The 17042-nt window shown below is 41.4% G+C and overlaps 1 protein-coding gene across 1 annotated transcript in view; it reads left to right on the forward strand.

Moving 5' to 3' along the window:
* Nucleotides 1-17042, forward strand: part of Efl1 (elongation factor like GTPase 1) — a 125101-nt gene that overhangs the window by 16461 nt on the left and 91598 nt on the right. The window contains exons 5-8 of the mRNA XM_021166823.2: nucleotides 6455-6588; nucleotides 7691-7828; nucleotides 9258-9472; nucleotides 16338-16461. Of these exons, the coding sequence (XP_021022482.1) occupies nucleotides 6455-6588; nucleotides 7691-7828; nucleotides 9258-9472; nucleotides 16338-16461 (611 nt within the window). The remainder of the gene's footprint in view (nucleotides 1-6454; nucleotides 6589-7690; nucleotides 7829-9257; nucleotides 9473-16337; nucleotides 16462-17042) is intronic.

Consider the following 17042-nt stretch of genomic DNA (forward strand, 5'->3'; position numbering starts at 1 on the left):
AAGGCCATAGAACTTACTGACCCTGAGTGCAGCAGCAGGGATGTGTTTCAAACACTACTTGAAGATTTCTGTTACAAATTGGGAAAACCATTCCTATATTTAAGACATTTATACTATATATAAACATATTTAATACAGTATGTCCACAGATAGAAGATAGTGTGTCTTATGCCTTATAATCTACCAAATAAGCTGTATTAGCATTCTGTTGTAGTTACCAAATACCCAAAATAATTCACATAAAGAAGAAAGGTTTATTTTGGCTCAGGAATGTGGAGGTTTTGGCCCAGGCTTGTTTGGCTGTGGGAGATAGCATACCATAGATGGACCGTGTAGCAGAGGAAATATCTCACTAGGAAGTGAGAGAGAAAGGAAGAGACTAGAGTCCTGCTTGCCCCTTGGAGGGCACTGGGTGACCTAAGACTTACCACTGGGCCCCACCTCTTAAGGCTTTTGCTATCTCCTATCCAAGCTAAGGAGATATGCCAGATTCAGACTACAGAGGGCACTCTATTACTTGTATAACCTAGCCTTATACATTGATTTAAAACACAAAGACAGGGGTAATGTGGAGGAAGACCTGTAGTCGGGCACTCTGCAGGTGCTGCGTAATTTATGTATATAGTTGTGATGTGACTCTTCTGTCTTCGGAAATGTGCGTCAGATAACTCAGTTTCTGCTTGCGTTGCTGCTACTTTTGGTCAGTTAGATTCAGTCTTCCTTTTCTAATACACGGAAATATAAACAAGATACTTCTATGAAGTTCAGATCTCTATCTGAAGGGTGAATTTTTCTCTTGCTGAGGGACGTTTTCTCCTGAGCTTTCATGAGCATCAATGGTCACCTGCCGTGTTTTGGAAGAGGACTACTTAGTCCACAGAGCAGCCTTTAGCCAGGTACTGGCGACAACTTGATTCAGACAATTTCCTCAAACCACCCTAAAGTGAAGGGTATGGCAGAGTGTTTCCCATAACCCCATTAGCAGGAATCAAGAGATTTCTACCATAAAGAATTTCAGATGGACTTTTTTCTCAGTGGCCAGGCACATAAGAGAAAAGATTTTGTTATTTTAAATTGTTGCTTGGCTTATTAGATCAGTCACCTACAACGAGAAGGTTTGCTCAGAATGCCTAGGGAAGAAGGCAGAGAAATTTCTGTCCCCAAGTGCTACATCAGGGATCCCTGTTACAAACTGGAAAGTTGCTATCACCCTCCTCCATCAGCATCAGAGAGCTGAGGTAGAAGGTTCTGTTACAGATTGGAAAGATCATTCGGCACACTGACAAAACTTTTCATTTATAATTCCCCTACAAATAAGTCATCAGAAGGGGTTGGAAATGTAGCTTTGTCGGCAGAGGGCTTTCAGACTTACAGAAAGCCCTGGGTTCAATCTACAGCACACTTGATGGTGCTCCTGTGTGTCTGCCTATAAATCTCAGCACTCAGGAGATGAAGACAAGAGGTCAGAAGTTCAATGCCGTCATTGGCTATAGAGCATGTTCAAGGCCAGCCTGCAATACATTAGATTTTGTCTTTAATATTTTAAGTCCTATTACATTTTAATGTGATTTTTAAAATTTGATCCTCATCCACACAGTAGTAGAAGACATTTAATAAATAGATTTTTAAAAAGCAGCTCTGATTAGGTCTCAGCAGAGGAAATGCCCTTGTGGGCTTTTCTCTAAAGGATGTTGTAGGACTTCTTTTCCTTCCCCTGCCTTCACAATTCAGTCTGAAGTTACTTTGAAAAGGTTAAGATGGAAAAAGCATCAGAGGGGGAGTTGAAGGCCTGGCTCTCAGCACTGCCTCCTCACCATGAAATGCATTTGAGCAACGTCCAGACGGCTGTTGTATTCCAGGCTGTCTGTAGATGTTTAGCGTGATTGTGTGCTGCACAGCTGGCTGTGCGTGTTCATCTACTTTATTTTTCTAAGGAAACACTTAGTATGTCGCTGGTTTTCTGTGCCCCTTTAGAACAGTCTGCCCCACTTGAGTGCATTTCCACAGGTCTGGAATTGGATGTATGATTGGGCAGACATAGCTAGGCTCATCTTCATTTCTCTCAGAGTGGCTAGAAGATCTACTTTAGAGTCCCACTAAAGGGTTAAGGGAAGAGGTGCTCTGAGGTTGCTGAATAAGGTCATGTTTAGAATCTAAGAAGAACCTGACAGAAGGCTGAGACTCCAAGACTTCTTATCCAAGGATGGGGAAGTGTTTGTTAGTTGACCCTTGAATGTGGAGATTGGCAAATGAACAAGCAATTCTGGTTTCCTATTTACACAGTAGAATCTAAGGCCTGAGAGGTAGCAGACTGTTAGGTGCACAGGTGTGTTTGTGACCTCAAATAACTCTTACCTTTTGAGGGCTTTAGGATGTTTATGCAGTAAAGGGTTAGGCTAAGACTGTGGTTTCCAACCTGTGGGTCATGACCCTTTTGGGGATCACATATCAGATATTCTTCATATCAGATTGGTACAATGCAATCATAACAGTAGCAAAATTCCAGTTCTGAAGTGACAATAAGCTAATGTTATAGTTGGAGGTCACTACAGCACGAGGGACTGTATTAAAGAAAGGGTCAGCATTTAGGAGGTTGAAAGCCACTGAGCTATGAGAAGGCTGAGGGTCCCAAGTCTCCCAGCTTCTGCTTTGTGTGCAGGGATTCCGGGCCATGCTCGGTTTTCTTTGGCTTATTTGGTTGAGACCATGATGCTTAATCTAAGATGATGACTGGAACCCGACCTAAAAGCTGGCAGTAAAAGGCTTCATTAAGACACAGTGGGCCATGGGTCCAAGGCCCTGCTTAATACTGATTCCTTGTGTGGTGGGTTCGGTAGAGCTCTGAAAAACTGAAAGCTCTTTGACAGTTTCCCTGAAAAGGCCATGAGGCCTGAAAAAGCAGTCTGCTGCTAACCAGGACCAGGTTTTTCCTACCAAACGCCAGTGTACTTTGGGAGTCTTTTTTGGAGCCTAGCTTTGTAAATTGTGGCTTGTGACCTATACAAGATGATGGAACTAGATATGGAAGTGTTGAAGAATCTGGTACTAGCAGGAAGACTCCTGAGTGTGCAGCGACCAAGAATTAGTTCAAAGTCAAGGAGTAAGGAGCCTGAGGAGGTTGCAGCAGCGCTCACCTTATTCAATGACACGATGTCACTGCAGCCTTCTATCTGAGCATACAGTGTGCACTGTACTGTCATGCTGTCACGCCACATGCTGCCAGAGGAGCACTGAGACACTTCAGCTCTGTACGGGTTCTAGTATTTTTACCGAACACATGAAGTTGACTGCTGTAACTTTCATTTTTTTTCAAAGCCTTATTTTTAATGATGGTTCTTAAATGCTTTAACTTCCCTTGTAGCCCACCACCCACCAGAGGTAGTGGAAAAGCAAGGATACAGTGGAAGTGGACCTGTTTAGGAAAGGTTCTTTGGAGCAACTCCTACCTGCGTTGTCAGGAAATGAGCAGTGCAGTTGAACAGGCATCAGCAGTGGCAGCTCGATCCACTCCCAAACACTCCGTGGATACACCAGCAGTCCAGCTTGATAGAGTCAGGTTAGCAAACACAAATCAGCAGCAGTGGCACTACCTAGCTGTCTGCTTCAGCCTTAGCACAAATCAGCAGAAGGGACCCACAGGGATTCTAGAAGAAGTTCTCTGATGTGCCTCTCTCAGCAAAGCGAAGATCAGCAAAGACACGAGACCAACAAGCTTTGAACAGCTAGCTCTGTGAGCAAGCCAAGCTCAGCCCCATCACTGTTGAGTCCTATTTATATGCCCTCCAAACATCACTTGTCCTCTATGGGTCTTGCCTCAGCATGTCCCATCTGACATCACTACCAATCAGCAAGAAGCTGCAGCACACCAGAAGATTTTTGGTACATTTCTCTCTATGGAGTCCTGACAAATGGAGCTCAACTATGCAACGTAAGGCGGACCAGTACATGTGTCATTAGCAAAGAATCCTTCATCATGTGTTCTTTCACATGCTTGCTTTAGAGAACATCCTCTCACCTGTGTCTGTTTCAGCTAAACATTCCTTCATGAGTTTGCCTCAGCCTCTCACCAACCGACTTTCCAAAGAACCGTTAAGATTGCACTTCCTCTGCGTTTATGGAAACAACAGATTAATTATGAGAAACAAAGACGATCCCTCCTCAGCATAAATCACTATAATCTTTGGATTATATTGGGTTAGATTTTTGTTTGTTTGTTTTTTTGTTTTTTTTGAGACAGGTTTCTCTGTATAGCCCTGGTTGTCCTGAAACTCACTTTGTAGACCAGGCTGTCCTGGAACTCAGAAATCCGCCTGCCTCTGCCTCCCAAGTGCTGGGATTAAAGGCGTGCACCACCACCGCCCGGTTTGTGTTAGAATTTTTAATTTTTAATATTGCTGTTTAAGAAATGACTGAGGTTTCCTAAAAATAACATTCATAAATTGTGGCTTGGGATTTAGACAGAACTCCCAACTATTCTGAAATGGCTTTAAGCATATTTCTGACATATTTCTGGCAATCATTTAAATGAAGTGTTTTCTTTTTCCAGCATTGGCGATTATTAAATCAAAATACTGATCAATTCTGAAAAACATGAAAGATGCTACATGTTTTATATTATCAAGTATTCACCCAAAATTTAATTCCTGATGTAAAAATAAATCACTGCATCTATCTCATTAGTATACACATTTGTTTTAATTGTTACTAAATAGTAAATGCTTATGTGTACTAAAGAGTTGTGTCAAATAATGCTTGATGTGTACATCCCATTTATGTGCCTGTGCACCCGGGGAGGTGTAAGCATCCCTTGGTGAAAGGGATGCTGATGGGACTGGTGCTGATGCTGATGCTGAAAGGGATGCTTAGGAATGTGACTGGGAAGCATGCACAGCCAGGTCCTAGGAGTCCAGCAGCAGCTCGGTGCTCTGAGTTTTACCATGTAGAGGGCAATAGGCTGCCCAGGTGTAGTGGTTAAAGGTGCGGTGTCTGAAAATGAGTGGTTTCTACAAGTCTCAGCTTTTCTTTATTCATTTAGATAGGATTTGGCCTACAAACTGTGAATTTGAGATCCTCTTGCCTCAGCCTCCCAAGTTACTGGCACGTGCTGGCTGACTCTACCTTTTTGAATTATATTTCATGTTGCCAGTGCAGAATGAGATTCTGACTGGATGATAGGTATTTTTATGTGTTCTTGTATCTAGCTCTGTGACAAGGGGGCTGACATTGGCTACTGCTGTGGAGGGCTGCAAGAGAACACAGACTTAGAACAGTGGCAGGCACAAAGGTGAGCCACAGGGTTAGGTCTGGCTGTGTTACTGCTGTCATACTTTCTCTTTGTAAGTTCACCCAGGACTAGTGAAGTTTCTAGAATTATATTCCAGAGAAGTCTTTGCATAGATTGTCTCATTTAGCTCTCTATTAATTCGTTAACATGTTGCAGGTAATAAACACCAAGTGAAGGGGAGGAACAAAAGCATTATGTCTGAGCATTCACTAATTAATTTGACTTTGAAATGTTATCACATATGGCAGTAATGGGAGCTAAGTGCAGCATCCTGTAGTATTAGTATTCACATGGCTTACTACATTGTGTCAGTGTTAAATCTCTATCTGTTGAAGATCAGTTGTCTTGGTGTGCCTGAGGCTTTGATGGGATATGTGCATTTTAGTGCTAACACCAGACAAATAAAGATGAGTGTTCCCGCAGTGGAGTTTACCTTTGTTGGGAATGCTAAGGGAGGTGGTGTGAGGACACTCTCCACGTAGTAACTGCTCCTCATATTTTTTGTGCAGTTTAGATTTGAGTCTCACTGCTCGTTTTACAGATTCACACTACTACTTGAGAAGTCACGGGAGTCTGAATTTGATATCTGCTGTATAATGTCTTAAATGGGCATTTGAGGCCCCCTTTGAACAGTTTTTACTTCTGAGCTCTCAGGCCAGTGGTTCTCAACCTTCCTATTGCTGCAACTCTTTAGTGTAGCTCTTCATGCTGTGGTGACTCTTAACATAAGGTTATTTTCTGTAACTGCAATTTAGCTACTGTTATGGATCATGATATACATATCTGATACACAGGGTGTCTGGTATTTTATTCCTGTGCAAGTCTTGTTTGGCCCCCAAAGGAGTCGTGACCCACAGGTTGATAACCACCGCCTTAAGCATTGATTGTTTTCCATTTCAACTAACTAATATATAAAAGGAGAATGAAGATATTTATCTCATAGGGAAAATTTCATAATCTAGTGTGTATTTGGTGCATTAAAAGTCTTTTCCATGGTACCAGGCATACTCTAAGCTCTTAATATAATAACGAACTAGATGTCAGATTCTATGGTAACATCGGAATGATAGCTGTTCGGTCTTGTCTTAGAAGTGTCTTTCTTCTTAAGTCCCCAGGTAAGATGATTGATTGTCTGCACAGCTATAAATGTGTCTTCTAATTTTATTTCAGGTAATGAGGAGTACCTGATTAATCTGATAGATTCTCCTGGACACGTGGACTTCTCCTCAGAAGTATCAACAGCGGTTCGCATTTGTGATGGATGCATCATTGTGGTGGATGCTGTGGAGGGGGTCTGTCCACAGGTAAGAGTTATGATCCTCAAACGTCTTAAAGAACATGAAGAAAGAGCAGCCACTGTTGATTGCTCTGCGCTACTGACACACAGTGGGTTTTATAGTTCACATCTGTCAGTGTCCCCGAATGGAATGAAGTTTATCACCAGAGTCTTAAAGAGATCATAAGAAATGATGACTGCACTTTGACAAATGTGTCTATGTTATTGTCTTAGAAGAAGACTTGTCAAAAGCTGGAGAATATTGAATTTGAGAGAAGCCTGGAGGCTCTACTCCAATGGAAAGGTTTTCAAGTCCTGGAAGGCTGGTGATAGCACAGTATAGTTTTCTCCAAGACATTGCAATTCTTTTCTACTGGAGTCTCAATATGCACACAAACACACATCCTTCCTACTTAAGGAATTCCTCTACTATTTTACATCCTTAACCCAGTGTTTCTAGTCTCACAAAAGTTGGAAGAATTTGCCATTAAGGCCAGAGTCAATGTGTATGTAGTTCTTGTGGTATCAGAACTCAGAAAGACTAGTCATTCTTTAAACATTAAAAAAAACAAAACCCTGCATTTCATCTTTAAAAACCAATACCCATCTCCAAAACCAGTCTAGAATCCTCCTTAGTGTATATGTTATCTTTTAATACTTCCTTATATTACTCTTTTTAAAAAAGAAAAATAAAAGGCTGAATGTATTTAAATGGAGGAGATTTAATACTACAGGAGATATGCTGATTATCCTGTAGTCCCGTGTATGTTCCCTGAGGCCACAGGTGTCTCGGTTTGAGAAGCAGAGCCTTGTCCTGTGCAGTGTGTAGAGTATCTGACAGAATGGGTAAAGTGAAGACTTCTGACTTTAGGATAGCACAGTAGTGGGCACGTGAAAGACCTTACGATCAGGGAGATGAGCAGGGCTTCTGGGACTGTTGTACTTCTGCCCTATATGCTAGAGTTGTAGGTGTTTGTTTTATAATCCTCTCTGTGTGTGTGCATATGTCTGTGTGTCTGCATAGTTTAGTCTGGGTTATAATGTATCCTAGGAATGTGTTGTTTATTATTTGAGAATTCCTTATTATGTGCCTTTGCAGATAATGCAAGTTTTTGCTTTGTTTTTATCAGACACAGGCAGTTCTTCGACAAGCCTGGCTTGAAAACATCCGCCCTGTTTTAGTGATTAATAAAATAGACCGCCTGATAGTGGAACTAAAATTCACCCCACAAGAGGCCTATTCTCACCTCAAGAATATTTTAGAACAGGTATTGTATTCTTTAATACTTTAAAAACGGGCTGAAAAGTTGTAAGAAAGTGTTGAATATGAGGTGGTATTAGGGAAAATACACTTACATGAAAGGTTATGACTTAAGATTCCTGTCTATTAGAGCCACCATACTGTGCAGGGGGGACAGAAGCAGTGTGCTCTTGGGAACTGCTTCTGCTTTCCAGAACCCATCAAGTGTCAGGCTTGGACAGGAGGAGGCTCTTGTCTTTAAAACTCTGTAGTTTGGTTCTTAAGTGAAGTGATATTAAGAGGCTGTACAATATTATGTTGCTTGTTTTTAGATGAAAACCTTTTAGGCATTGATTTCTTTATTGAGCACACATTTGTGTTGATGTGTAGATATATGCAGTAGCAAATTAGGGACGAGAAGTGTAAGGTGGACACGCCAGAAGCCTAACTTCTGCCTAACTGACTTCTAAAAAGCTCCCAGTGGAGTGAGTGAGACAGAAGGTTGAGACATTGAAGATCAACTAGGTACCCATGTGATTTCAGATCCCAGTCTGAGCCAGAAAGGAAAAGACAGTCTCACAGTGAGACCTTGAGAAGGAGGAGCCTTAGTGTTTGCCAAGGTGAAAGTTAGAGGAGGAATGTTTAAGGAGACAAAACAAATTTGCAAGCCTAGAGGAAGTGTGGGCAGTGTTTCCATCAGGAAATTGGTAATAATCGCAGAAGAATTGAGAGGTCATGATAAGATGTAACAAGAAATAGGACCTGTCAGAAGAAAACAACACAGACCTTGAATTTAGTGAGGCCTGTGTTGGGCATAGGACGTTGAACTTCAGGTTCAGCATACATTTCTTTGCTAAAGGGCAGGGGGAGAAATGCAGGGCATCGAGAGGGGATGGTCGCCCAGTCCAGCTTCCTGCACAAATAGGACTCGCTGCAGACATCTCCTACCTGAAGAAACACTGAGGGAAGCACTGGCCATACTGAGTGAGAAGAGAAGAGCCAGAGTCTTTGCAGATGTAAGCAGGGCATTAGTTAGGGTATGGGGAACCTGTAGGAATTCTGAATAGCAGGCTTCGTTTTTCTCTCTGCGATAGGAAACAAGATTGTTTCTTTGAAGTTTAGACACTGGGGACTTAAACAGCTGGGATGGGAAATAGCAGAAGGGCTGATTCAAGTTCGGGGATTTGGATAGGTGCGTTTTTAGTGAAACTCCTCAGGATTAATCAAATTACTCAAATGCCTTTTAGAAGCCTTACTATAATCCCCAGGTTTGCTGGATTTGAAAGGATAGTTTAATGTGTGTAACTTGTTTGCTGATTCTAGCATCACCGTCAGTGAACTCGAACGTTGACTGTGGTTGCTAGCCGTAGTAAAGGTTAGACAGTGTCTCCCTCCCCTCCCTGCTATGTGGGTCCTAGCATATGAATGACACTTTGCCATTTCGCCATCTCTCCTAGATTAACGCACTTACAGGAACTCTTTTTACTTCTAAAGTCCTAGAAGAAAGAGCAGAGAGAGAGACAGAATCCCAGGCGAAGCCACATTCTGAGCAAGGAGAGCAAGTGTATGACTGGAGCGCAGGCTTGGAGGACGTGGACGACTCACAGCTGTACTTCTCGCCAGAGCAGGGCAATGTGGTATTTACCAGTGCAATAGATGGCTGGGGCTTTGGGTAAGTCCTTCTGCTTCTCTGCCTCTTTGTAACTATAGACCATTGTGTTTAACTCTGTTTGGTGTAATTGTAATTTTATACTATTATACTGTAATAATAGATATAGTTATCTTGTGTCCTGCCACGCCCCGCGCGTTGTAAAACACGGTAATAGAATGTCACGTTCAGGGCAGTAACATTGACACCGTCACGCTAGAGGACATTCGTCGTAAGGAGCTTCCACATGATACTCTGTGTAGTCACATCTACTTTCCCCCAAACCCTGGATAACTACTGAAACCATTAATGTCCTTCATTTCTGTAATTTGCTATTTTAAGAATGTTAGAAAAATTAAATCAAAACAGTATACAATAGAAATAAAGCCAAATAACTTGTAACCTTTTAAAATTTATTTTTTCCTCAGCATAATTTTCTAGATGCAGATGTTAATTGTTGCACACATTAAAGTTTGAGTCTTCCTTACATGAAATGCTGAGAACCAGAAGTATTTCGTAGTTCTTTTTTTTATTTATTTACTTATTTACATGTATACAAATTATCTTGGAGATGGGACTGAAGCCTTAATCCAGCATTTTAAGTATACCCATTCTTCAACTGAGGCTGAACATAAAAAGTCTTGGAGAAATTTTCTACCTATGTGGTTGTATTAGTACATTAAAAAGTTTTAGATTCTAGATTTTTGGATTAGGGGTCCTGCTTGCAGTAGTTGATCTCCTCCTACCCCCAACAGTATTCTATAGTACAGATTTACCACAATTTGTCCATTTACCCATTAAAGAACATTTGGATTTTTTTTCCAGTTAGGGACCATTATAAGTGTATGTATATGTCAGCCAAATACTCTACCAACTAAACTACATCCCACGCCAGTAAATTTAATTTTTAAAGAAATTAGCAAACAGTTTTCCACAGGGCTTCTCCACTTTACATTCTGGTCTGCCTCCCCTGATGTCATCATGATGTGGCCCCTCCACTGTTCTCTGTTGGTCCTTCTCTGGGCTGGGTACTGAGAATTGTAGTTCGAATCCACATTTCCTGACTGCTAGTGTGGTCTATCTTTCCCTGTGCTGGTACCATCTCTGTGTGCCTAGGTCTCTTCTTGTCTATCTTGTCTGCTGTTTCTGCTCCTGAGTTTTGAAAGCTCTGTGTGAGTTGTAGATGTTGGGTCTGTGTCTTATGTGTGCTTATGTGAGTCTTTCCTGGTCTGTGGTTAGGTTTTGCCTCTCTTGGCCATGTCTTTTACAGAACAAAGATTTTAATTTAGGTGAGTCAGCTTACTATTTTTCTTAGTTTTACATTTCGAAGCAAGTTAATAACTCTCTGCCTACCTCAAGACCCTAAAGGTTTTCTTTCCTTGTTTAATGTTCTTGTTCACATATATTAATTATGCACAGTGGGTTTCATTATGATATTTCATGCATATACATTATGAATTGTGATCAGTTCACCCTCTCTTGCCCCTTTTCCTCCCATTATCCCCTTTTCAACCAGCCTCTCTGTTCTGCTTCTGTTTCTCTTTCCTTTTTACAATTAAGTCTGGTTCATTGTGAGTTAATAACTAAATAAAGTGTGTGGCTTGTGTTGAAGTTGACTACTTTTTTTATATTGTAGTGCCATTGTCTCTCCATTGAGTTTCTGTTGTACATTTGCCAGAGTCATGTGGACTGTTCTCTCTCCCTAACCTTAGTTTAGTTCCCCTCTTGGCAGTTTCTTGTGTGTTACAAAGCTTTGGTTCATCAGTGAGCAGGTACACTTAAAAGTAATTGCTAATGGAGGTTTATATAGAAAAAAGCTTTATCCATATGCTAGGCGGTTAATCACTTTGAGTTGTTTGATTAAATTCTCACAACCATCTTTGAAACCTGTCCTAGTATCTAAGGCTCAAAAGCACCGAGGATCGTTCAGCTTTTTCAGCTGCTAAGGAGCAGAGCTGCCAGTGACATTAAAGTCAGCCTTCCAGGGTCATGTGGGGTTCTTCCCTGTAGGATAGAGACCTAACCCTGGCTGTGTGCATGCAGGGGCTGTTTTTTAGTAAATTACAGATTATAAGTACCTTATTCTATTTGTGCCTAAAAAATTATAGCAAAAACTAAATAAATGTAGGCATAGTGTACAGAGAGAATGACGAATCTGAACCTTTCCCCATGTGGTCAGTAGCTTAGTGTCACATTCTGAAAAATAAAGACTAAAATGATTTCTCATATTTTTTTCTAATTAAAAAGTACCACAGCTAGTCATAGTGACTCATGCCTATAATCAGACACTTCTTCAGGCTGAGGCAAGAGGATCAAAAGTTTGAGGGGAGCATGAGGTAGCTACATAGTGAGTTAGAGGTCAACATAAACTCTAGCCAAACACTATCTCAAAAAAGACAAGAATAGACAGTAAAACGGTGCATTCTGTTGCATGCAAGCTCAGCCCTGTGTGCTAGTTAGTGAGCATTCTGCTAGAGAGCCACAAGGTGGAGGGCTTGTCCATACGAATGATTTCCAGCATTTCATGTTTTATCTTTATTTGGGTCTAAGTCTTACAAGTTGGAGGAAGTTTGCTCTGAGTGGAGAAGGATTAGGACTAGTAGATAGAACAAGGGTAAATTTTCTATCCCGTTCAGACGTCTCCATTTTTAGGTATGACAATCCGTATTCTCTGTGCTAGACAAGGTCAGATGTGTAGATGGATAGAACGCATGCCTCTTCTCAACTCCTGGACTTAGAACGCTTTCAAGATGGCGGCCTGAGCAGCAAGGCAAATATCTTATAATTCGTAGTTCTGATAGGGAGTATTTATGAAAATCATTACCACCTTTAGAATTTAAAATGGGGCATTTATATGACATTATTATAAAATAGAACATATGACTTGTTTGGGTAACATAGTTAACATATTTTAAAATCTTGAAAACATGAAGTAAAAACCTTACTGGATCTCTGCCTATATGCAGCCTGAGGTGACATGTAAAGATGACCCACAAAACCCTGCAAAACCATGCAAATCCAGAGGTTCAGATCTTCATGTTCACTTTAAAAACCCTGGTGAAACTACCCAGGCCTTCAAGGGTGTACATATCTGAAAAACCACCAAGTGTCTGAAGGATGTCACTTTAAAGAAGCCATGTGTGCCGTGGGCTGCAATGGTGGAATTGATAGGTACGCCCAGGCCAAGCACTGGGACTGGACACGGGCGATGGCCATAAGAGAGTGCTGAGTTTTTGCTGCACATGCTTACCAATGCAGAGAGGAATGCTGACCTTAAGGGTTTGATGTCGATTCTCTAGTCACTGAATATATCCACTGAACAGAGCACCTAAGATGTGCGGACTGACTACAGGGCTTGTGGCTGGGTGAACCCACGCATGAGCTCCCCTGCCACATGCAAGTGACCCTCACTGAAAAGGAGTAGATTATTCCAAAGCCAGAAGAGGAAGCTGCACCGAAGAAAAAGATATCCCTGAAGAAACTGAAGAAACAAAAACTTACACACAGGAATAAAGTCAGCATAAAATAAATGCAGATAAAAGTTTAAAAAAAAAATGACCGGGAAATCTACCTCATCTAAACAGTTGTGGCAGATACATAAAATTCTTCATTAAGAGAAGGAAAAAGCGCCCAGAAGCTTGCCACGTGAAACATACTGCTGTTAAAACACAGAGAACAGAGTTCAAATACTGAAGGTTGTACAGAATGTGTCAGTCAGGTGTGCACAGGAAAAGACGGTGCCTAGGAGCTCTCCTGCCTCTTCCTGCAGATGCAGGGTGACCCCCACTGGGAAGCTCTGCTTGGTGTGCCTGCTCACTGCACTGAGAGGTAAAAGGAGCCAGGGCTTCTCTCTGGTGCTCTGAGACAAAGCTTTATTTAGACACACACTCGGAGACGCTGTCTCTGTAGCTTTGTAGTTATATATGCAGATTGCCAAGCAGGCCGCAGACCTCCATTGAGACTTGCAGACCCAATCCAGGACCTGTCGGCAGCTTCAGAGTCCATCCTGGAAGCCTCACTTCCTGAGCACAGTCTCCAACCTGATTTTCCCAGGGAATTCCATCCCTTAGGGGAGAGACAGCAGCACACTGCCAGCAGTTTTCCAATGGAAAGGTGCAGAACTTCCCAGGACTTTGGGGTGGGGGGTAAGAACTTGTAGAGAGAAGAGTTTTCTATTTCACAAAGGCAAAACATAATAATAATAATAATAATACAGATGTTATAGAAACTAAAGTTTGGGGAAACTAAAAAATATGAGGAAAAACTTCTAAATAAGTAACTGTTCGATCAAGTTGAAAATGAAGTTTCTACTGTAGCAAATTACAGAGAAAGTAAGGGTCTTGAGACCAGATTCAGAACATCAGCAGCTGTAGCTAATTTGAATCTCCACCACCTCTGGGTATCTTTCTCATCCTTCATCCTCAGTGAGAAGGGTCCATTGCAATTTGTTTTCAGCAGGCTGTAATCTCTGCTTTTTTTTTTTGAGCCACTGCCTGATGACCTAAGCATTTCTCATTCCTACTGTAATTGTTGACTTCAACTTCTTCAGTTTCTTAGTAATATCACTTAACTTGTTTAACATTAATGAGTGGTTTTCAGGAAAACCACCTCAGCTGACATGTAAAGAAGTGACTGTAGTATGCTGACTTTGGGTTCCTTCCTCGGTGAGGAAAATGGCAGGTCTGCTCCTCTTCCCTCTCCTCCTCTTCCTCCTACTCCTCATCGTCCTCCTCTTCCTCCTCCTCCTCATCGTCCTCCTCTTCTTCCTCCTTCTCCTTTTCCCTCTCCTCCTCTTCCTCCCCTATCTCCCCTTTCTCCTCTTCCTTCTCCTCCTCTTTCTTCTCTTCTTCCTTCTTCTCTTCCTTTTCTCCTTCTTCCTCCTTTTCTTTCTCTTCCTCTTCTTCCTCCTCTTCATTTTCCCCTTCCTCCGTTTTATTTTCCTCCACTTCCTCTTCTGATTCCTCCTCTCTTTTAAAATATACATTTACCTGCAGATTTGGGGTTGCAACAAAATTAATAGGAAAGTACAAATTTCGCCAATACTCTCAACCATTCATAAATTTACTGTTTGATGAAGTTGAAAATGAAGTTTCTACTGTAGCAAACTGTGACCATTATCCTTCATTGATGTAGTTCATTTGTTGTGACTGGTAAACACACACTGACACATCTTTGGCATCCAAGATCATCATACCATTTAGAATAGTCTGACTTCTCCAGAAATTAATAGTAAACAATAATATAGATCACAGAGAAATTAACCTTTTTGAAAACTTAAACACACACATACACACAAGAAAACCTCTGCTAAATAAATAACTGTTGGATCAAATAGAAAATGCAGTTTATATAATAGCCCAATCTATTCATTTCTGCCTCTCTCACACCACTGGCAACCACTGGTATTTCAACTTTCACATAATTTAGATTTTTCTAAAATGCCATATAGTAAAGTCAGTGGTATGTAGCAGCTCTTGCAGGTTGGCCTCATTCACTTAGCACAAAGCATATGCGTTGTTTCTGTGGTGCGCTAGCTCATTTCTGCTTAGTGCTGAGTCATAGTCTCCTCTGGTTGCTCCACAGTTTGTCTGTTGACTTGCTTAAAGGACACTTGGCTTGCTTGCTTCAGATTTTGGAAACTGTGAATTGAACTGCTATAAACGTCCATGAGCACACTTTCCATGGACATACGCTTTCAGTTTATGTGAATACTTCAATACATTGCTGCATCACATGTACATTTTTCATGGACATGTGCTTTCAGTTTATGCGACTACTTCAGTACATTGCTGCATCACATGTCAGTGTGTTCAGACATTTAAGAAGCCACCATACTGTCTTCCAAAGTGGCTGTGCTATTTTGCATTCCCACCAGCAGTGAATGGAGTTACTATTGTTCTGCATCCATGTCAGCATTTCATGGTGTCATCGTTCTGGAGAGCTTACTTGCCATCTGTCTGTCGTCTTTGATGAGACTGCTGACAAGTGGGCTGCCTGCAGTCTTTCTTTAGTTGCTCCATAGCCCCATTGACAATCATTCTGGTTCTTTTGAATTTTTCTACACGGATGACCATGTCACCTTCAAACAAGAATGGTTTTACCTTTGTCATATTTGTGGTTGTAGGCTTTTCCTCCCTGCCTTTGCTCAAGCTCAGTGTCATGTTGAAGGACTGTGCAGGGGAGAGAGGACATTTTGTCTTGTTCCTGAGTGGACATCTTCTAAGATGCTAGTATTTTGAGAGCTTTCGACACAATGAGAAGTACTGGTTCCTACAGGAGCAGCTTCTAAACAAACCTTTAACCACAGAATGACCTATACCTTGGTGCTGCTTGGCTCTTCCCCAGTGGGCTGAAACTGTGGTGCTAGCTGGCTTCTCTGGGGTTGATAAGATTAGAGCAAATGTGTATGTCCCTGCTGGTCCAGGATGCTGCATCTCTAGTTTTGGCAGATTGGGTCTATAGAGTTCATTTCCCTTGTGAATAATGACACTTAAAGCAGTGAAGATCAAAAGTCATGTCAGTAATTAGTGGAGTTATGATGGGCAGCTGGCACCTCTGCTTCCTTGGCCTCTGCAGTTTTTCTCAAATTTCAAACATGCAAAATTAGGAAATGAGCTGCAGCCTAGATTCTAATTCTTGTGTACATATAGAATGTTGGACAGAGGTGCGGTGTGGCACTGCTTATGCTTGAATCCCAGTCGCACTTACTACTGTGTAATGTCTTTGTATCATTATCCTTTTCTAAAGATGAGAAAAGTTTGTAGGACAGTTAAAAATATATGGTTAGTAGTGGAATAAAGCATTCTGAATGGTATATGGCAAAGAAACAGTGAAGGGTTAGCTGTATTCATTGTTCTTGCTATAACATGTGCTATTGATTTTCTTTCAGAATTGAGCACTTTGCCAGAATCTATAGTCAAAAAATTGGCATCAAGAAGGAAGTTCTTTTGAAAACCTTGTGGGGAGATTATTATATAAACATGAAGGCTAAGAAGATTATGAAAGTTGATCAGGTAGTGTGGTCCATGTTACTCTTAATTGTGGGCCATGGAAAACTTGAACTGTACCAGCTCTAGCAGAAGCAGCTCAGCCCTAGTTTATGCAGATGAATTCGTGGAGGGCTTACTATGGCACAGGATTGTAATGGCTCACGCATGATTTCTGTAGACTTCTGCTTTCTAAAGACAGTGAGCAAGCTGTGAGCACAGGTGGGTAAGTATATTGTCCCAGCTCCTCGGGAGGTTCGGTTCCCAGGAGTTCAAGGCCAGTTGAGGAATAGTCGCACTCTGTCTCTAAAAGTAGTTACAGTAAGTGAATGCAAAGTTGTCTGGTTTCTGAGTTTTCTACATCTTAGATCCTGGGCACTTTAAAGCCACACATTTGCTTTTTATTGGTCTAAGGTTAGACATTGCAAGTATTTTTCATGTTTTCATATTGTAAGTCAAGCTATTAATGCCACATTTTGTAAATAAATTTCCTTTGATGACTTTTTTTAAACTGGACATTCAAGGCAATGGCTCTTAACTTTCTGATAATAATGCCCATGGCTCTTCAGGAAGGAGGCATTTGATAAGTGTTCCATCTCATGTTTATG

This window comes from Mus caroli, chromosome 7 (assembly GCF_900094665.2).
Source record: "Mus caroli chromosome 7, CAROLI_EIJ_v1.1, whole genome shotgun sequence".
NCBI classification, from domain to species: domain Eukaryota; kingdom Metazoa; phylum Chordata; class Mammalia; order Rodentia; family Muridae; genus Mus; species Mus caroli.